This window comes from Physella acuta, unplaced genomic scaffold, assembly GCF_028476545.2.
Source record: "Physella acuta isolate Inbredline_101_S28 unplaced genomic scaffold, ASM2847654v3 ptg000155l, whole genome shotgun sequence".
NCBI classification, from domain to species: domain Eukaryota; kingdom Metazoa; phylum Mollusca; class Gastropoda; family Physidae; genus Physella; species Physella acuta.
The window spans coordinates 633,107-655,359 of NW_026731674.1; the positions used below are offsets into that span (position 1 = coordinate 633,107).

The following is a 22,253-nucleotide window of genomic DNA, read 5'->3' on the forward strand; positions in this document are numbered from 1 at the left end:
ATACGACCCCGTCAAATCGACTCCCGACAAACCGACCCCGTCAAAATAGCCCCGTCAAAAGGGCCCCGACTTATTGGCTCCCGTCAAATGGGCTCCCGTCATATTGACTTGCGACATATAGGCTCCCGACAAATGGGCTCCCGACATTTAGGCTCCCGACAAATGGACTCCCGACATATTAACCCCTGACAAATAGGCTCAGGATATATTGGCTCCCGACAAAGCGGCTCCCGACATATTGGCTCCCGACATAAGGGCTCAAGACAAATGGGCTCCCGGCAAATGGGCTCACGACATTTTGGCTACCGACAAATTGGCTCCCGACATATTGGCTCCAGAAAAATGAATGATATGACCACTATTGGCATAAAAGTAACCATTGTGTCCTACCTCCAATACCACCATAACCTCTTTTTAATGCCCGAATGAAATTATTTTTTCATGAACCAACATTAATTCACAAACAAATCGAGCCCTTAACAGCTAAATTCCACCAATTCTAAAGTTTTGATAATGTTTAATTTACAACAGAAAAGATCTGTTGCTTAAAAGCGAGCACAGAAGTGTAAATGTATGATATACATGATGTTAACATGATAACAGCATTTTGTTTTGATAACCTACAAGCACAGTGGCGTAGCGAGGTCGGGTGTCACCCGGTGCGGCATTTAATGGTGTCACCCCCCCCCCCCAGAGGCGTTGCGACCCTTCCCGGGGACAAACTTTCAAGTTTTCGATTTGCACCCCCCCCCCCCACCAAACTTTCGATTTGCACCCCCACCCCCTCAACTTTTTCTCTATATATTTTGCTATTTTTTGCCTTTGTGTCACCCCCCTAAATGGTTTCACCCGGTGCGGTCCACACCCCCCGCCCCTCCCCTCACTGCGCCCCTGTACAAGCATATTGCAGTTAGGAAGGTACAGCGTGGACCCTTCTCCCCACACAATGAGTTGGAACAGCCTATAACCGACTCAATTATGGATGTCATAGATAGATGACCCTTAAATTAAAACATACTATATTTTATAATAGATAAACTAATATAAAAATAAGGCCTGCCGAACAAGAGATGCATACGTTGTATTACATAAGAGTGTTGGATAAGCTAACTCTAAAGAATATTGATGAAGGGGTCCCACTGGCAGATGTCATATTCAATGAGACCGCTTTGCCGGGAGACTTAGTCTCTACAGAAACGGTATTGTCAGTGCAGTGGCGTAGCTAGGATTTTTGGGCCCCTATGCAAAAATTATCGTCAGCCGTTAGGCCAGTGGCGTCGCTAGGTCGGGTCTCACCCGGTGCGGCACTTCGTATTGTCACCCCCTCCCAGGAAACAAAGCATATATATATATATATATATATATATATATATATATATATATATATATATATATATATATATATATATATATATATATATATATATATATATATATATATATATATATGTGTGTGTGTGTGTTGGCCTACATAGGCCTAAAATTTATATATATGCCACATACTGGTACACGTACGTGTTTAAGCTTTAATCACTGCCGACTTATTAGTAACGATGTTTATCTACAGTCTGTGTATAATACAGTTGGATGTAGCATTGTTTTCTTTATAGTTTACGTTTACGTCGTGGTGTCACACCCCCCCCCCCCTCTTGATATAATATTCGATTTGTACTTAGAAGACTATTTAACTTTAACTAATGGATCTGGAAAATGGCATTTCATTCTATAAATTTTACAATTTTTTGCCTTTGGTGTCACCCCCCCCCCCCTAAATGGTGTCACCCGTTGCGGTCCGCACCCCCCGCCTCGCCTTCGCTACGCCTCTGCGTTAGGCTACAGAGGAGTTAAACGAAGAGATCAACTTCTACTTACGATGGATATTTTTTAATATATAAATATTCTGAAGGCAACATTTTGTATTTTATATGTCCTGATTTTGTATTTATACTATATTATTATGCTTGCCTACTACTGCTAAAAAGTTTATTTATAGGCTGATTCTCTCAATGTCTTGCACGACAAAGTGATATAGCCTGTAGTGTTATTATAACGATTGGGCTCTGTTTGACCCACAAACACTGAATCCCACTGCCGAAACGGTGGGGGGGGGGGGGGGGGTGGGGCTTTTTGGAACTTTTAACCTTTTTCTTTTTTAAAATTATTTATATGTAACAAATATTAAAATTCCATTGTAAAACTTTTAATTTTTTATGAGGGAAAAGGGCCCCTATGTGCCTTGGGCCCCCATGCCTTGCTTACGCTAGCTTTACGGTAGCTACGCCACTGTGTCAGTGGTCCTTTTGTCTGGAGCCAAATTGACAGGAGCCTTTTTGTCGGGAGCCAAAATGACGCTAGCCTATTTGTCGGGAGTCGTAATGACGGGGGCCGTTTTGTGGAAAAAACTAAATGACGGGAGACTATATGTCGGGAGCCAAAATGACGGGAGCCTATTTGTCAGGAGCCTTATTGACTGGAGCCCTTTTGTCGGGAGACGATATAACGGGAGCCTATTTGTCGGTAGCCTAAATGACGGGAGCCTATTTGTCGGGAGCCTATATGACGGGGTCCATATGTCGCTGGCCCTTTTGACGGGCCGATTTGACGGGGTCGTTTTGACGGGGTCGTTTTGTCGGGGTAGTTTTGACGGGGCCGTTTCGTCATTGGCCGAATTGACGCCGCACGATATATATATATATATATATATATATATATATATATATATATATATATATATATATATATATATATATATATATATATATTAGCGGCTAGGTAGTGTGTCAGTCCGTCATCGCTATAGATTTACGAATCATAAAAGTAAACATCGCACCATGCAGTGCTTTTACTGTGCATCGCAATGTCTTATTTTAAGTAAAAGTGTAGGGTTTGTTTTTATAACGATTTAAATTTATTTTATAGTTTCCACAGTTTTTACACTTTCGAATAACGTGAAGAAAATATTAAATACACGCACATTGCTAAAACATATTAAACGGATCTATGTCCAATATCAATTTCGATTATATTCCTAGAAAAATTGGAAACATTTTCATTACAGTAGGGTCGAAAAAATATTTAATTAAAATCTTTAAATAGTTACGCCAGGGTAGGTAATTTAAAAATAAATTCAACTCACGCTAGTAAAAAAAAGGTGAATGCAAAATCTGCGGAAGTCGAAAAGAGAATTATTGTTGGAATAATATAATTAGCCGGCGCTCGGACAGGGTGTGATTTGGCGCCACGGGTTAGACTGTGAGCGCTATGCGTTTATGTTTGTTACGTGTCAGTTGTAGGTTAGATAGAAATAGTTTAGAATAATCTAGAATTAGGGGAGTGTGCGTGTGTGAGTTGAGTTTACCCTAGAGTATTGTTAACCCCGGTGTGTTGATGTATTGTTATCCCAAGGTCAAATGCGGTATAAAAGTTGGAGTGAATGGTTGTCAGCAGTAGCGTAGCGAGGGGGGGGGGGGGACATATGTCCCCGGGCGCCGACCTTAGGGGCGCCAAAATGGGTTGGAAAAATAAATTTAAAGGTTGAGGGGGTGGAAATCGAAAGTTTGGGGGGGGGGGGGGAGGGTGCAAATCGAAATCTTGAGGGGGGGGGTGCAAATCGAAAGTTTGAGGGGGGGGTTCAAATCGAAATCTTGAGGGGGGGTGGAAATCGAAAGTTTGAGGGGGGTGCAAATCGAAAAGTTTGTCCCCGGGCGCCGGGAAGGGTCGCTACGCCTCTGATGCAACACACAGACCACAACACACAGACCACAACACACAGACCACAACACACAGACCACAACACACAGACCACAACACACAGACCACAACACACAGACCACAACACACACTGCAGATGGACCAGCAACGTTCCGTATAAATTCACATCTAAAGATTCACACAAATACACTCACACAAAGTGGTCTTTAGTCATGTAACACACAAAGCCATACAAACATACGCAGATACATTTACACGAACACACATATACATATTCATACAGAGGATTCTATCGATCTATGGCATGCAAGAAACGTGTTGTAGACCCATAGGATGTGAGCACACATATGTGGGGCACACGTGAGCACGCAATGGGGGAGCAGACGTGAGCACGCAATGGGGGAGCAGACGTGAGCACGCAATGGGGGAGCAGACGTGAGCACGCACGTGTGGGGTAGACGTGTGTACACAGCGAGCATAGAATGAGGCGCAGAGCTTGGCCAGTTGTTTGTATTTTAACCCCAACTCTCGCCGTGTTCTTCTGGTACTGGACGGACGTTCGGGATTCCATTTTCTCTAGATCAGCAAGCACGGTGAGTAGGCTATTTGTATGACATGATAGGGAGTCTCTGCCAGACTGGACAACTGACTCTAATCTATGCTGGACCACTGACTCTAATCTATGCTGGACCACTGACTCTAGTCTATGCTTGACCACTGACTCTAGCCTAAGCTGGACCACTGACTCTAGTCTATGCTGGACCACTGACTCTAATCTATGCTGGACCACTGACTAGTCTATGCTGGACCACTGACTCTAGTCTATGCTGGACCACTGACTCTAGTCTATGCTGGACCACTGACTCTAGCCTATGCTGGACCACTGAGTAATTTCCGTCAACCGGAAGTAGAAATTTACGCTATTTCCGATTTCTCAAAAAACGCATGTGAATTTATAAAGTACTAACAATATCCCTCACTATTATGCACATTTTATTTGGCGTTCACTTGGTGTGCAATTTTTTTTACGAGATTCTATTCTATTATAAAAAGTTTATGTAATTAGAAATGGCTTTAAAATATTGTCTATGTCCCGAGTTGCCATCCCCCGTAGAGTTATATTAGAATATTCGAGAAAGTTTAGGGGAGATCACTCCCGGTTTATTTATTTATTTGATATTTTTTGTTTGAATCGGTCGTCAGTCAATGTGTTTCTATTGTTAGGTCAGCTTTGACGCCAGCATACTGAACTATTTGAAGCTTGTGTTTGAAGGCAAGCAGACGACAGAGTTTGGCTACAATGTTGAGACAAGTAGAGCCCTGCAAGTGGACAGGTCCATTCCAGACACACGCCACGACAGGTAACTAGCAGAAGGTCACACAGGTCAGAAGGTCACACAGGTCAGAGACTTGAGTCCGTCAAATCCTATCCCACTCTATCCCACTCTATCCCACTCTATCCCACTCTATCCCCAGCTGTCCCTCAAGATTTGGCCCAACAAATCTATCCCACTCTATCCCCAGCTGTCCCTCAAGATTTGGCCCAACAAATGTATCCCACTCTATCCCCAGCTGTCCCTCAAGATTTGGCCCAACAAATCTTCGTCTACCGGCGCTGAGTGTCATCGTGACGGCCGCTCAAACTGACCTGTCCGTCGTGACAAGAAACCTGCACAGGTGAGACAAACAGTTCCCCATGACAGATGTTCCACAGGTGAGACAAACAGTTCCCCATGACAACTATTTCATCCCCATCCAATGTTTTTGTTCCTCAGTCTTCTAGAACGCGCGGAACATGTTCCCGTTAGTGAACTTATTCTTGTCCACGATGTGAAACCAGGTCAGTTCATGTCTGATAGTTCGTGACTCGTATTCAGGTTTTCATAGTTCAATTTTCATATTTCATAGTTCATGTTTCATAGTTCACGTTTCATAGTTCATGTTTCATAGTTTATGTTTCATAGTTTATGTTTCATAGTACATCCTAATATATAAAAGACTATGTGCGCACCTCTCTCTCTCTCTCTCTCTGTCCGCAACATGTTTGTGATCAGTATGTTCAGCGACATATGGAGAACGTAAAGATACTGACTTTTGTTGAAAATAATATGTTGGATGTTTTAAATGTATATACTAAATTTTATTTAAAGACAGAAATTAAAAATACAGACATATTCGAATGTAGAAACACACGATGAATCATGCAAACTCTTCCTCTTCTTCTTCGTTCTTAATTTTTAGTATTGGAAGGGATTGAGCCTTACCCGCCAGAGGGTTTGAATTCGAGAATTTTTTTTATCAACCATGAGCTTTTGCCGACTCGACCACGCCTCCATCACAATTAAGGATGATACGTGTCAACTGGTTATTTGCCATTTAGACCATTGACTCCGATTTCAGCCTGCTTTTCTTTTTGGATTTGCTTCCGTAGCCTTTATCCAACCAAGAACAAACTACAAGGCAGCAGTTGTTTGATTTTGGAGTTGTCTCTCCTAGAAAAGTGGCTGTCCCCAGCTAACAGGCCACATCTGCCTGAGGGTTCGAACTCGAGACTTTTCGATTTAGTAACCATGAGCTTTACCGACTCGACCACGTCATGCAAACGGAAAAGTGTTTATTTTGATGACGAGAACGCAAAAATATATGACGTCACATGTCACATGTTTAAACTACGGAAAGTACACAAAACTAATGTCGTCATCTTCCCATAATAGAATAAGAAGAAATGAACTATTTCATTCGAATTTGACTTGGATCTATAGATCTACTTATCAAAATGTACCCTATGAAATATATACAATTTTCTCGGCCAAAAGTGATACAAATTACTTTAAAAAACAACATAATGACCAGTGGCGTAGCTACCGTAAAGCTAGCGTAAGCAAGGCATAGGGGCCCAAGGCAAATAGGGGCCATTTTTCGAAAGTTTGAGGGGGGGGGTGCAAATCGAAAGTCTGAGGGGGGGGGGGGTGCAAATCGAAAGTCTGAGGGGGTGTGCAAATCGAAAGTTTGTCCCCGGTCGCCGGGAAGGGTCGCTACGCCTCTGAGGGGCCCACTAACACTTTTTGCATAGGGGCTCAAAAATCCTAGCTACGCCACTGATAATGACCATTGAACAGCCGGGTTTTTAACAGAATCATTTAAGTATATTATCCAGCGTGTAGCCTACGTTATTTTAAATGTGTCGGATTTTTAGCTGTTTAGTTACTTCTTTACTTTGTCACTAATATCTTTCAACGTGTAGTAAAGCACTTCGCGTTTTGACCAATAACTAATTTATAAAATATTTTTCTCAAACAAGAATAACATTAAAATATATAGGCCTATAATTCACGTACGTGTAACGGGTACCGACGGCTAGTGTTTCATATTTCCTATGTCGTCTATTGGCTAACCTTATTGGATCTTTCTTTTCTAGGTTCAACAAGTTTTTCCAAAGTTCCAGGGCTTAAAATAATTCATGATGAATTCAGAGGAGGTAACTACTTAGCCTAACTCTTTGCATGGCATTGTTTAGAATGTTAGTCGAGGAAGTAACTACTTAGCCCAAATTAGAAGGCAGTCTTACCCAACTATTCCTCACTATTATACACGCATTATCACGTTCATTAGGTGCGCAATGGTTTTTAGTCATGCACATCTATTGTAAATAAACCGGGAGTGATCTCCCCTAAGCTTCTTATATAACACTACGGGGGATGGCACCTTGACATATAGGAATGATTTTTAATCCTTTTTTATTTACTTAAACTTTTAAAAATAGAATATAATCTCGTAGATCAAAGAATTACGTACCAAGTGAACGCCAAAAAATCTGTCTATAATAGTGCGGAATATTATTAGTACTTTATAAATTCACATGCGTTTTTTCAGAAATCGGAAATAGCGTAAATTACTACTTCTGCTCCACGGAAATTACTCACATTTTGAAAAAAGGCAGCGAATTAGATCTTATACTTACATGTGAAATTTCATTTATCTATCTGAAACAGTACTCAAGTAATGGGCTTTTGAAAAATTGAAAGTAGCATAATTGCCACTTCCGGTTATCGGAAATCGCTGAAAAGTTGATACAGATCTACACATTTGATATAATACTTATATATGAAATTTCATCAACCTAGCTGTAACGGCACTCAAGTTATCGTTTTCACAGACACACACACATATACACACACACACAGACAAAAGAATACACGATTGCAAAAAATATGTTTTTCCGACTCAGGGAGGAGTCAAACATCGAGATTTGCAAAAATCTCGATTTTTTTTTTTGCACGATTACAATACTTTCTCTATACTTCGTATACGAGAAAGTAAAATGTAACTTCTAATATCATTACAAGAGTAGTTTACTCTTGTTGTGTGACGCCTGTTGTAAATCTGCAACTTTGGGTTATAGAGAAATGTTTTTTTTTCAGGGCGCAGCTTGGCTCGGCTGAAAGGTTATGCAGCAGCTACAGGGGACATGATCGTGTTTGTTGACGCTCTCACGGAGATGAATAAAGGCTGGTTGCTTCCCCTGGTGGTCCGCTTGATGGAGGTGTGTAAACAAGCACAGGGGTGTCCCAACCCAGGGGTGTCCCAACCCAGGGGTGTCCCAACCCAGGGGTGTCCCAACCCAGGGGTGTCCCAACCCAGGGGTGTCCCAACCCAGGGGTGTCCCAACCCAGGGGTGTCCCAACCCAGGGGTGTCCCAACCCAGGGGTGTCCCAACCCAGCGGCCCGGGTATCGGCTCCTTCCCAGCTTCAATTTTGTTTAGAGCAGGGTCAATGACTGGTGCCTACAGAGTCAGTGGTCACGTGACCAATGCCAAGTCAGTGGTCACGTGACCAATGCCAAAACAGAATTCGAACAAAAACACGAAGGAATCATTCATGCCATTGATCCCTGCACACCCCCCCCCCGGAGACCCACCCAGAGTTTATCTTGACGGCCACCCCTGGGTGCCAGACGTCGATCGGTCTCATGTACATATAAGACACCTTTACTTTTGTACAAGTCTTTGAGGCGACTCCCCGCATCCCACAGGTCACCACACCCAATAGGTCACCACATCCAATAGGTCACCACATCCAATAGGTCACCACATCCAATAGGTCACCACATCCAATAGGTCACCACATCCAATAGGTCACCACATCCAATAGGTCATCACATCCAATAGGTCACCACATCCAATAGGTCACCACATCCAATAGGTCACCACATCCAATAGGTCACCACATCCAATAGGTCACCACATCCAATAGGTCACCACATCCAATAGGTCACCACATCCAATAGGTCACCACATCCAATAGGTCACCACATCCAATAGGTCACCACATCCAATAGGTCACCACATCAATTCACCTTTTCCCTATGTATTTTCCTAGAGTCCAAACTCCATAGTCACCCCCGTGTTTGACGTCATTGACAGAAATACGCTGGAATATTTCTCGCTGCCAGAGCTCTACAGAGTTGGTAAGGGAAGGTAACTACTAAATGCGGGGAGTAACTTCTCAGTGAGGGGAGGTAACTTCTGAGTGAGGGGAGATAACTTTTGAGTGAGGGGAGGTAACTTTTGAGTGAGGGGAGATAACTTCTGAGTGAGGGGAGGTAACTTTTGAGTGAGGGGAGATAACTTTTGAGTGAGGGGAGATAACTACTAGCCGAGGAGAGGTAACTGCAGAGTGAAACAGAAGACTATTGGAAACTTGTTAAAAACTTGGAAGTGTAGAATAAAAAATTCTCGAATCAAAGTTTTTGATATTGTGACTACACTAATTGGTTTCACTTTCTGGTCTCACTAATTGGCCTCACTAATTGGTCTCACTAATTGGTCTCACTAATTGGTCTCACTAATTGGTCTCACTAATTGGTCTCACTAATTGGTCTCACTAATTGGTCAGGTTTTGATTGGAGTTTGCAGTTCCACTGGGAGCAGCTTCCTTTCTCTCACCACACGGACCCCGCAGATACATACAGGTGAGGGGAGCTGTCCTGTTTGTGTGGGGGAGCTGTCCTGTTTGTGTGGGGGAGCTGTCCTGTTTGTGTGGGGGAGCTGTCCTGTTTGTGTGGGGAGCTGTCCTGTTTGTGTGGGGGAGCTGTCCTGTTTGTGTGGGGGAGCGGTCCTGTTTGTGTGGGGGAGCTGTCCTGTCTGTGTGGGGCGGTTCCCCTATAAAAACATCTCTTCTGTTTTCAGATCGCCCGCCATGACAGGAAATGTTTTTGCCGTGACGCGACAGTTTTTTAATTTAATCGGCCGTTATGACGTCACTCCGTCTGTACAAGGAGATTTAGGTAACAACCCACAGACCACATCATCACATATACAGACCACAACATCACCAACACAGACCACAACATCACCAACACAGACAACACCAACACACTGTTGTGTTACTGTTTAGAACTTTCCCTGCGAGCGTGGCTGTGTGGAGGTTTGGTTGAGATGGCGCCGTGTAGCCGGGTGGGTTTGATCAACATCAAGAGCGGCAACTTGGGCCAGGAACCCACAGCCTCATTTAACAGTTACTTGAGGTAAGGAATCTCAAGGTCTGGTCAGTGTTTGGGAATGTGATTCAATGTTTGTCAATGTTTGTTAACGTTTGTCAATGTTTGTCAATGTTTGTCAATGTTTGTCAACGTTTGTTAACGTTTTTCAATGTTTGTCAATGTTTGTTAATGTTTGTTAACGTTTGTTAATGTTTGTCAATGTTTGTCAATGTTTGTCAATGTTTGTCAATGTTTGTCAACGTTTGTTAACGTTTTTCAATGTTTGTCAATGTTTGTCAATGTTTGTTAACGTTTGTTAATGTTTGTCAATGTTTGTCAATGTTTGTCAATGTTTGTCAACGTTTGTTAATGTTTGTCAATGTTTGTCAATGTTTGTCAATGTTTGTCAATGTTTGTCAACGTTTGTTAATGTTTGTCAATGTTTGTCAATGTTTTTCAATGTTTGTCAATGTTTGTCAATGTTTGTCAATGTTTGTCGATGTTTGTCGATGTTTGTCAACGTTTGTCAATGTTTGTCAATGTTTGTCAATGTTTGTCAACGTTTGTTAATGTTTGTCAATGTTTGTCAATGTTTGTCAATGTTTGTCGATGTTTGTCAACGTTTGTCAATGTTTGTCAATGTTTGTCAACGTTTGTTAATGTTTGTCGATGTTTGTCGATGTTTGTCAATGTTTGTCAATGTTTGTCAATGTTTGTCGATGTTTGTCAATGTTTGTCAATGTTTGTCGATGTTTGTCAATGTTTGTCAATGTTTGTCTCTCCACCAGAGGAGCCCGTCTTGTAGCAGAGCTGTGGCTCGGGGAATACAAAAGATTTTTTTTTGCTGTCCGACCTTCAGCCAGGATGCAACCAGTTGCTGGGTAAGTTCCTTGCTTCAGTACACCTTCAGCCAGGATGCAACCAGTTGCTGGGTAAGTTCCTTGCTTCAGTACACCTTCAGCCAGGATGCAACCAGTTGCTGGGTAAGTTCCTTGCTTCATCTATCAGCCAGGATGCAACCAGTTGCTGGGTAAGTTCCTTGCTTCAGTACACCTTCAGCCAGGATGCAACCAGTTGCTGGGTAAGTTCCTTGCTTCATCTATCAGCCAGGATGCAACCAGTTGCTGGGTAAGTTCCTTGCTTCATCTATCAGCCAGGATGCAACCAGTTGCTGGGTAAGTTCCTTGCTTCAGCCAGGATGCAACCAGTTGCTGGGTAAGTTCCTTGCTTCACCTATCAGCCAGGATGCAACCAGTCGCTGGGTAAGTTCCTTGCTTCACCTATCAGCCAGGATGCAACCAGTCGCTGGGTAAGTTCCTTGCTTCATCTATCAGCCAGGATGCAACCAGTCGCTGGGTAAGTTCCTTGCTTCATCTATCAGCCAGGATGCAACCAGTTGCTGGGTAAGTTCCTTGCTTTATCTATCAGCCAGGATGCAACCAGTTGCTGGGTAAGTTCCTTGCTTCAGCCAGGATGCAACCAGTTGCTGGGTAAGTTCCTTGCTTCATCTATCAGCCAGGATGCAACCAGTTGCTGGGTAAGTTCCTTGCTTCAGCCAGGATGCAACCAGTTGCTGGGTAAGTTCCTTGCTTCATCTATCAGCCAGGATGCAACCAGTTGCTGGGTAAGTTCCTTGCTTCACCTATCAGCCAGGATGCAACCAGTTGCTGGGTAAGTTCCTTGCTTCACCTATCAGCCAGGATGCAACCAGTTGCTGGGTAAGTTCCTTGCTTCACCTATCAGCCAGGATGCAACCAGTTGCTGGGTAAGTTCCTTGCTTCATCTATCAGCCAGGATGCAACCAGTTGCTGGGTAAGTTCCTTGCTTCATCTATCAGCCAGGATGCAACCAGTCGCTGGGTAAGTTCCTTGCTTCATCCAGTAAGTTCCTTGCTACACCCAGTAAGTTCCTTGCTTCATCTATCAGCCAGGATGCAACCAGTCGCTGGGTAAGTTCCTTGCTTCACCTATCAGCCAGGATGCAACCAGTTGCTGGGTAAGTTCCTTGCTTCAGCCAGGATGCAACCAGTCGCTGGGTAAGTTCCTTGCTTCATCTATCAGCCAGGATGCAACCAGTCGCTGGGTAAGTTCCTTGCTTCATCTATCAGCCAGGATGCAACCAGTTGCTGGGTAAGTTCCTTGCTTCAGCCAGGATGCAACCAGTTGCTGGGTAAGTTCCTTGCTTCAGCCAGGATGCAACCAGTAGCTGGGTAAGTTCCTTGCTTCACCTAGTAAGTTCCTTGCTTCATCTAGTAAGTTCCTTACTTCACCTAGTAAGTTCCTTGCTTCACCTAGTAAGCTCCTTGCTTCACCTAGTAAGTTCCTTGCTTCACCTAGTAAGTTCCTTGCTTCACCCAGTAAGTTCCTTACTTCACCTAGTAAGTTCCTTGCTTCAGTACACCTAGTAAGTTCCTTGCTTCAGTACACCTAGTAAGTTCCTTGCTTTATCTAGTTAGTTCCTTGCTTCACCCAGTAAGTTCCTTGCTTCACCCAGTAAGTTCCTTGCTTCACCTAGTAAGTTCCTTACTTCACCTAGTAAGTTCCTTGCTTCACCTAGTAAGTTCCTTGCTTCAGTACACCTAGTAAGTTCCTTACTTCACCTAGTAAGTTCCTTACTTCATCTAGTAAGTTCCTTGCTTCATCTAGTAAGTTCCTTGCTTCAGTACACCTAGTAAGTTCCTTACTTCACCTAGTAAGTTCCTTACTTCATCTAGCAAGTTCCTTGCTTCATCTAGTAAGTTCCTTGCTTCATCTAGTAAGTTCCTTGCTTCACCTAGTAAGTTCCACCTAGTAAGTTCCTTGCTTCAGTACACCTAGTAAGTTCCTTGCTTCACCCAGTAAGTTCCTTGCTTCACCTAGTAAGTTCCACCTAGTAAGTTCCTTGCTTCACCTATTAAGTTCCTTGCTTCAGTACACCTAGTAAGTTCCTTGCTTCACCTAGTAAGTTCCTTACTTCACCTAGTTAGTTCCTTGCTTCATCTAGTAAGTTCCTTGCTTCAGTACACCTAGTAAGTTCCTTGCTTCAGTACACCCAGTAAGTTCCTTGCTTCACCTAGTAAGTTCCTTGCTTCACCTAGTAAGTTCCTTGCTTCACCTAGTAAGTTCCTTGCTTCACCTAGTAAGTTCCTTGCTTCACCTAGTAAGTTCCTTGCTTCAGTACACCTAGTAAGTTTCTTGCTTCACCTAGTAAGTTCCTTGCTTCACCTAGTAAGTTCCTTGCTTCACCTAGTAAGTTCCTTGCTTCACCTAGTAAGTTCCTTGCTTCAGTACACCTAGTAAGTTCCTTGCTTCATCTAGTAAGTTCCTTGCTTCACCTAGTAAGTTCCTTGCTTCACCTAGTAAGTTCCTTGCTTCACCTAATAAGTTCCTTGCTTCACCTAGTAAGTTCCTTGCTTCACCCAGTAAGTTCCTTGCTTCACCTAGTAAGTTCCTTGCTTCATCTAGTAAGTTCCTTGCTTCAGTACACCTAGTAAGTTCCTTGCTTCACCTAGTAAGTTCCTTGCTTCACCTAGTAAGTTCCTTGCTTCATCTAGTAAGTTCCTTGCTTCACCTAGTAAGTTCCTTGCTTCACCTAGTAAGTTCCTTGCTTCACCTAGTAAGTTCCTTGCTTCAGTACACCTAGTAAGTTCCTTGCTTCACCTAGTAAGTTCCTTGCTTCACCTAGTAAGTTCCTTGCTTCACCTAGTAAGTTCCTTGCTTCAGTACACCTAGTAAGTTCCTTGCTTCATCTAGTAAGTTCCTTGCTTCACCTAGTAAGTTCCTTGCTTCACCTAGTAAGTTCCTTGCTTCACCTAGTAAGTTCCTTGCTTCACCTAGTAAGTTCCTTGCTTCAGTACACCTAGTAAGTTCCTTGCTTCACCTAGTAAGTTCCTTGCTTCACCTAGTAAGTTCCTTGCTTCACCTAGTAAGTTCCTTGCTTCAGTACACCTAGTAAGTTCCTTGCTTCAGTACACCTAGTAAGTTCCTTGCTTCATCTAGTAAGTTCCTTACTTCACCTAGTAAGTTCCTTGCTTCACCTAGTTAGTTCCTTGCTTCATCTAGTTAGTTCCTTGCTTCACCTAGTAAGTTCCTTGCTTCACCCAGTAAGTTCCTTGCTTCACCCAGTAAGTTTCTTGCTTCACCTAGTTAGTTCCTTGCTTTATCTAGTTAGTTCCTTGCTTCACCTAGTTAGTTCCTTGCTTCACCTAGTAAGTTCGTTGCTTCACCTAGTAAGTTCCTTGCTTCACCTAGTAAGTTCCTTGCTTCATCTAGTAAGTTCCTTGCTTCAGTACACCTAGTAAGTTCCTTACTTCACCTAGTAAGTTCCTTGCTTCACCTAGTAAGTTCCTTGCTTCACCCAGTAAGTTCCTTGCTTCACCCAGTAAGTTCCTTGCTTCACCTAGTAAGTTCCTTGCTTCACCTAGTTAGTTCCTTGCTTCACCTAGTAAGTTCCTTGCTTCACCTAGTAAGTTCCTTGCTTCACCTAGTAAGTTCCTTGCTTCACCTAGTAAGTTCCTTGCTTCAGTACACCTAATAAGTTCCTTGCTTCAGTACACCTAGTAAGTTCCTTGCTTCATCTAGTAAGTTCCTTACTTCACCTAGTAAGTTCCTTGCTTCACCTAGTTAGTTCCTTGCTTCATCTAGTTAGTTCCTTGCTTCACCTAGTAAGTTCCTTGCTTCACCCAGTAAGTTCCTTGCTTCACCCAGTAAGTTTCTTGCTTCACCTAGTTAGTTCCTTGCTTTATCTAGTTAGTTCCTTGCTTCACCTAGTTAGTTCCTTGCTTCACCTAGTAAGTTCCTTGCTTCACCTAGTAAGTTCCTTGCTTCACCTAGTAAGTTCCTTGCTTCATCTAGTAAGTTCCTTGCTTCAGTACACCTAGTAAGTTCCTTACTTCACCTAGTAAGTTCCTTGCTTCACCTAGTAAGTTCCTTGCTTCACCCAGTAAGTTCCTTGCTTCACCCAGTAAGTTCCTTGCTTCACCTAGTAAGTTCCTTGCTTCACCTAGTTAGTTCCTTGCTTCACCTAGTAAGTTCCTTGCTTCACCTAGTAAGTTCCTTGCTTCACCTAGTAAGTTCCTTGCTTCACCTAGTAAGTTCCTTGCTTCACCTAGTAAGTTCCTTGCTTCACCTAGTAAGTTCCTTGCTTCACCTAGTAAGTTCCTTGCTTCACCTAGTAAGTTCCTTGCTTCAGTACACCTAGTAAGTTCCTTGCTTCATCTAGTAAGTTCCTTACTTCACCTAGTAAGTTCCTTGCTTCACCTAGTTAGTTCCTTGCTTCATCTAGTAAGTTCCTTGCTTCATCTAGTAAGTTCCTTGCTTCATCTAGTAAGTTCCTTGCTTCACCTAGTAAGTTCCTTGCTTCACCTAGTAAGTTCCTTGCTTCACCCAGTAAGTTCCTTGCTTCACCCAGTAAGTTCCTTGCTTCACCTAGTAAGTTCCTTGCTTCACCTAGTTAGTTCCTTGCTTCACCTAGTAAGTTCCTTGCTTCACCTAGTAAGTTCCTTGCTTCACCTAGTAAGTTCCTTGCTTCAGTACACCTAGTAAGTTCCTTGCTTCACCTAGTAAGTTCCTTGCTTCACCTAGTAAGTTCCTTGCTTTACCTAGTAAGTTCCTTGCTTCACCTAGTAAGTTCCTTGCTTCACCTAGTAAGTTCCTTGCTTCACCTAGTAAGTTCCTTGCTTCACCTAGTAAGTTCCTTGCTTCACCTAGTTAGTTCCTTGCTTCACCTAGTAAGTTCCTTGCTTCACCTAGTAAGTTCCTTGCTTCACCTAGTAAGTTCCTTGCTTCACCTAGTAAGTTCCTTGCTTCAGTACACCTAGTAAGTTCCTTGCTTCAGTACACCTAGTAAGTTCCTTGCTTCACCTAGTAAGTTCCTTGCTTCACCTAGTAAGTTCCTTGCTTCACCTAGTAAGTTCCTTGCTTCAGTACACCTAGTAAGTTCCTTGCTTCACCTAGTAAGTTCCTTGCTTCACCTAGTAAGTTCATTGCTTCAGTACACCTAGTAAGTTCCTTACTTCACCTAGTAAGTTCCTTGCTTCACCTAGTAAGTTCCTTACTTCACCTAGTAAGTTCCTTACTTCACCTAGTAAGTTCCTTGCTTCACCTAGTAAGTTCCTTGCTTCACCCAGTAAGTTCCTTACTTCACCTAGTAAGTTCCTTGCTTCACCTAGTAAGTTCCTTGCTTCAGTACACCTAGTAAGTTCCTTGCTTTATCTAGTTAGTTCCTTGCTTCACCCAGTAAGTTCCTTGCTTCACCCAGTAAGTTCCTTGCTTCACCTAGTAAGTTCCTTACTTCACCTAGTAAGTTCCTTGCTTCACCTAGTAAGTTCCTTGCTTCAGTACACCTAGTAAGTTCCTTACTTCACCTAGTAAGTTCCTTACTTCATCTAGTAAGTTCCTTGCTTCATCTAGTAAGTTCCTTGCTTCAGTACACCTAGTAAGTTCCTTACTTCACCTAGTAAGTTCCTTACTTCATCTAGTAAGTTCCTTGCTTCATCTAGTAAGTTCCTTGCTTCATCTAGTAAGTTCCTTGCTTCACCTAGTAAGTTCCACCTAGTAAGTTCCTTGCTTCAGTACACCTAGTAAGTTCCTTGCTTCACCCAGTAAGTTCCTTGCTTCACCTAGTAAGTTCCACCTAGTAAGTTCCTTGCTTCACCTATTAAGTTCCTTGCTTCAGTACACCTAGTAAGTTCCTTGCTTCACCTAGTAAGTTCCTTACTTCACCTAGTTAGTTCCTTGCTTCATCTAGTAAGTTCCTTGCTTCAGTACACCTAGTAAGTTCCTTGCTTCAGTACACCCAGTAAGTTCCTTGCTTCACCTAGTAAGTTCCTTGCTTCACCTAGTAAGTTCCTTGCTTCACCTAGTAAGTTCCTTGCTTCACCTAGTAAGTTCCTTGCTTCACCTAGTAAGTTCCTTGCTTCAGTACACCTAGTAAGTTTCTTGCTTCACCTAGTAAGTTTCTTGCTTCACCTAGTAAGTTCCTTGCTTCACCTAGTAAGTTCCTTGCTTCACCTAGTAAGTTCCTTTCAGTACACCTAGTAAGTTCCTTGCTTCAGTACACCTAGTAAGTTCCTTGCTTCACCTAGTAAGTTCCTTGCTTCACCTAGTAAGTTCCTTGCTTTACCTAGTAAGTTCCTTGCTTCACCTAGTAAGTTCCTTGCTTCACCTAGTAGGTTCCTTGCTTCACCTAGTAAGTTCCTTGCATCACCTAGTAAGTTCCTTGCTTCACCTAGTTAGTTCCTTGCTTCACCTAGTAAGTTCCTTGCTTCACCTAGTAAGTTCCTTGCTTCACCTAGTAAGTTCCTTGCTTCACCTAGTAAGTTCCTTGCTTCAGTACACCTAGTAAGTTCCTTGCTTCAGTACACCTAGTAAGTTCCTTGCTTCACCTAGTAAGTTCCTTGCTTCACCTAGTGAGTTCCTTGCTTCACCTAGTAAGTTCCTTGCTTCAGTACACCTAGTAAGTTCCTTGCTTCACCTAGTAAGTTCCTTGCTTCACCTAGTAAGTTCATTGCTTCAGTACACCTAGTAAGTTCCTTACTTCACCTAGTAAGTTCCTTGCTTCACCTAGTAAGTTCCTTACTTCACCTAGTAAGTTCCTTACTTCACCTAGTAAGTTCCTTGCTTCACCTAGTAAGTTCCTTGCTTCACCCAGTAAGTTCCTTACTTCACCTAGTAAGTTCCTTGCTTCACCTAGTAAGTTCCTTGCTTCAATACACCTAGTAAGTTCCTTGCTTTATCTAGTTAGTTCCTTGCTTCACCCAGTAAGTTCCTTGCTTCACCCAGTAAGTTCCTTGCTTCACCTAGTAAGTTCCTTACTTCACCTAGTAAGTTCCTTGCTTCACCTAGTAAGTTCCTTGCTTCAGTACACCTAGTAAGTTCCTTACTTCACCTAGTAAGTTCCTTACTTCATCTAGTAAGTTCCTTGCTTCATCTAGTAAGTTCCTTGCTTCAGTACACCTAGTAAGTTCCTTACTTCACCTAGTAAGTTCCTTACTTCATCTAGTAAGTTCCTTGCTTCATCTAGTAAGTTCCTTGCTTCATCTAGTAAGTTCCTTGCTTCACCTAGTAAGTTCCACCTAGTAAGTTCCTTGCTTCAGTACACCTAGTAAGTTCCTTGCTTCACCCAGTAAGTTCCTTGCTTCACCTAGTAAGTTCCACCTAGTAAGTTCCTTGCTTCACCTATTAAGTTCCTTGCTTCAGTACACCTAGTAAGTTCCTTGCTTCACCTAGTAAGTTCCTTACTTCACCTAGTTAGTTCCTTGCTTCATCTAGTAAGTTCCTTGCTTCAGTACACCTAGTAAGTTCCTTGCTTCAGTACACCCAGTAAGTTCCTTGCTTCACCTAGTAAGTTCCTTGCTTCACCTAGTAAGTTCCTTGCTTCACCTAGTAAGTTCCTTGCTTCACCTAGTAAGTTCCTTGCTTCACCTAGTAAGTTCCTTGCTTCAGTACACCTAGTAAGTTTCTTGCTTCACCTAGTAAGTTCCTTGCTTCACCTAGTAAGTTCCTTGCTTCACCTAGTAAGTTCCTTGCTTCACCTAGTAAGTTCCTTGCTTCAGTACACCTAGTAAGTTCCTTGCTTCATCTAGTAAGTTCCTTGCTTCACCTAGTAAGTTCCTTGCTTCACCTAGTAAGTTCCTTGCTTCACCTAATAAGTTCCTTGCTTCACCTAGTAAGTTCCTTGCTTCACCCAGTAAGTTCCTTGCTTCACCTAGTAAGTTCCTTGCTTCATCTAGTAAGTTCCTTGCTTCAGTACACCTAGTAAGTTCCTTGCTTCACCTAGTAAGTTCCTTGCTTCACCTAGTAAGTTCCTTGCTTCATCTAGTAAGTTCCTTGCTTCACCTAGTAAGTTCCTTGCTTCACCTAGTTAGTTCCTTGCTTCACCTAGTAAGTTCCTTGCTTCACCCAGTAAGTTCCTTGCTTCACCTAGTAAGTTCCTTGCTTCAGTACACCTAGTAAGTTCCTTGCTTCACCTAGTAAGTTCCTTGCTTCACCTAGTAAGTTCCTTGCTTCACCTAGTAAGTTCCTTGCTTCAGTACACCTAGTAAGTTCCTTGCTTCATCTAGTAAGTTCCTTGCTTCACCTAGTAAGTTCCTTGCTTCACCTAGTAAGTTCCTTGCTACACCTAGTAAGTTCCTTGCTTCACCTAGTAAGTTCCTTGCTTCACCTAGTAAGTTCCTTGCTTCACCTAGTAAGTTCCTTGCTTCACCTAGTAAGTTCCTTGCTTCACCTAGTAAGTTCCTTGCTTCACCTAGTAAGTTCCTTGCTTCAGTACACCTAGTAAGTTCCTTGCTTCAGTACACCTAGTAAGTTCCTTGCTTCATCTAGTAAGTTCCTTACTTCACCTAGTAAGTTCCTTGCTTCACCTAGTTAGTTCCTTGCTTCATCTAGTTAGTTCCTTGCTTCACCTAGTAAGTTCCTTGCTTCACCCAGTAAGTTCCTTGCTTCACCCAGTAAGTTTCTTGCTTCACCTAGTTAGTTCCTTGCTTTATCTAGTTAGTTCCTTGCTTCACCTAGTTAGTTCCTTGCTTCACCTAGTAAGTTCCTTGCTTCATCTAGTAAGTTCCTTGCTTCAGTACACCTAGTAAGTTCCTTACTTCACCTAGTAAGTTCCTTGCTTCACCTAGTAAGTTCCTTGCTTCACCCAGTAAGTTCCTTGCTTCACCCAGTAAGTTCCTTGCTTCACCTAGTAAGTTCCTTGCTTCACCTAGTTAGTTCCTTGCTTCACCTAGTAAGTTCCTTGCTTCACCTAGTAAGTTCCTTGCTTCACCTAGTAAGTTCCTTGCTTCACCTAGTAAGTTCCTTGCTTCAGTACACCTAATAAGTTCCTTGCTTCAGTACACCTAGTAAGTTCCTTGCTTCATCTAGTTAGTTCCTTGCTTCACCTAGTAAGTTCCTTGCTTCACCCAGTAAGTTCCTTGCTTCACCCAGTAAGTTTCTTGCTTCACCTAGTTAGTTCCTTGCTTTATCTAGTTAGTTCCTTGCTTCACCTAGTTAGTTCCTTGCTTCACCTAGTAAGTTCCTTGCTTCACCTAGTAAGTTCCTTGCTTCACCTAGTAAGTTCCTTGCTTCATCTAGTAAGTTCCTTGCTTCAGTACACCTAGTAAGTTCCTTACTTCACCTAGTAAGTTCCTTGCTTCACCTAGTAAGTTCCTTGCTTCACCCAGTAAGTTCCTTGCTTCACCCAGTAAGTTCCTTGCTTCACCTAGTAAGTTCCTTGCTTCACCTAGCTAGTTCCTTGCTTCACCTAGTAAGTTCCTTGCTTCACCTAGTAAGTTCCTTGCTTCACCTAGTAAGTTCCTTGCTTCACCTAGTAAGTTCCTTGCTTCACCTAGTAAGTTCCTTGCTTCACCTAGTAAGTTCCTTGCTTCACCTAGTAAGTTCCTTGCTTCACCTAGTAAGTTCCTTGCTTCACCTAGTAAGTTCCTTGCTTCACCTAGTAAGTTCCTTGCTTCAGTACACCTAGTAAGTTCCTTGCTTCATCTAGTAAGTTCCTTACTTCACCTAGTAAGTTCCTTGCTTCACCTAGTTAGTTCCTTGCTTCATCTAGTAAGTTCCTTGCTTCATCTAGTAAGTTCCTTGCTTCATCTAGTAAGTTCCTTGCTTCACCTAGTAAGTTCCTTGCTTCACCTAGTAAGTTCCTTGCTTCATCTAGTAAGTTCCTTGCTTCAGTACACCTAGTAAGTTCCTTACTTCACCTAGTAAGTTCCTTGCTTCACCTAGTAAGTTCCTTGCTTCACCTATGTAACAACATGTATTCTTTGTTGTTATTGTGGGTTCTTCAATATACTCATACGAGCAACAGTAGTTGTGAAACAATAACTTTATTTACACTTTGTACAGAGAATTAATAGATCCATAGTAAATCCATGGTCACAACTGGTATAAGTACAATCACAGTCAAGAAACAAAGTGTCGTAGTAACATCCTACATTCACAGCCACAGTCCTCAGGTTCAAGTTCTAGCACACAACACCCGTTCACCTTTTTGCTCCCCCTTTTATTCACCACTTTCTCTCCCCTTACGTACATGAGCGATCTCACCCAAAAGCATGAAACAACACATGACGATCGCTCAGACAGTCCTTCCGCTAGCCAGGTACTCTTCATTCATGCAAAACACAATATAATAAGGATACATAATTATACAGTCTGTGACACGTCCCCCCTTCAATTAAAATTTTGTGTAACAAAATTTATAAATACAATATTGGTAGGGCAGGATCATGTGCCAGACAACAAAATTTTTATACATCTCAAAAAACATGGAAAAATACATTCTTTGTAGACTAATGCACAAGCATTATGTGTAATGTATTCAAATATGAGAAAGAAAAACATTTCAATTACCAAGTAATTGTATAAACAAGACAAATGAGTTTAGTGAATTACCAAACTATAATACATAGTTGAAATTATCAAAGACTTAATTCAACTCATGAATTAAATAATTATATCCTATGTAGTAAAAAACTTCCTTAGCATCAAGGCATGTTATTACGACGCATGATTAATATACTTTGTTGTCTCCCCTAGTTGACCCATTTCAGACAAATCTAGGTCACAACACAACAACATTGCCTTTCACAGGTATGGCTAACACACAATTCATCATTGAGACTTCCGTCTTATTGTTATGCGGAATAATAGTCTCTAACTTTTACTTGATTTACTTTATTCACTGTTAATTAATAGTATAGAATAGGTTTAACATAATACAGTTTACAATCTTTTGAAATAGTACACAATTTATATTACTGATACAAATTGTTTGATATCCATATTTTACAGTTACAGACTGTATAATATTAATAAACTGTCAATTGATAATTTATCTTAGCATCCTCTATAGCATGAGTAATCGTTCTCGTGCAGTTGACGATGACCCGTATGCCATCTCTCCCTCAAATTGTAGCTTTTAGCTGTGCTACCATAATTATTTCCTAGAATTCGTGTAACTTGTGTTACTTCATTTGTTTTAATATTCTCTTCTGGTTTCTGAACAACGTCAGTAGTTATCTTGCTTTGTAAACGTTCGTTTGGTTCATCAACCAACTTGATATAAATATTATGGCATTGCTTTGGCC

At 42.1% G+C, this 22,253-nt stretch overlaps 1 protein-coding gene across 3 annotated transcripts in view; it reads left to right on the forward strand.

Moving 5' to 3' along the window:
• The first annotated feature begins 3,710 nt into the window (after positions 1-3,710).
• LOC131935700 (polypeptide N-acetylgalactosaminyltransferase 14) overlaps positions 3,711-22,253 on the forward strand; it is a 31,200-nt gene continuing 12,657 nt past the window's right edge. For all 3 annotated transcript variants that reach the window (XM_059292243.1, XM_059292245.1, XM_059292244.1), the window contains exons 1-11: positions 3,711-4,304; positions 4,936-5,072; positions 5,284-5,388; positions 5,487-5,551; positions 7,130-7,189; positions 8,133-8,254; positions 9,091-9,178; positions 9,607-9,682; positions 9,900-9,997; positions 10,108-10,237; positions 10,981-11,073. In XM_059292243.1, the coding sequence (XP_059148226.1) occupies positions 4,194-4,304; positions 4,936-5,072; positions 5,284-5,388; positions 5,487-5,551; positions 7,130-7,189; positions 8,133-8,254; positions 9,091-9,178; positions 9,607-9,682; positions 9,900-9,997; positions 10,108-10,237; positions 10,981-11,073 (1,085 nt within the window). In that variant the 5' untranslated portion in view covers positions 3,711-4,193. The remainder of the gene's footprint in view (positions 4,305-4,935; positions 5,073-5,283; positions 5,389-5,486; positions 5,552-7,129; positions 7,190-8,132; positions 8,255-9,090; positions 9,179-9,606; positions 9,683-9,899; positions 9,998-10,107; positions 10,238-10,980; positions 11,074-22,253) is intronic.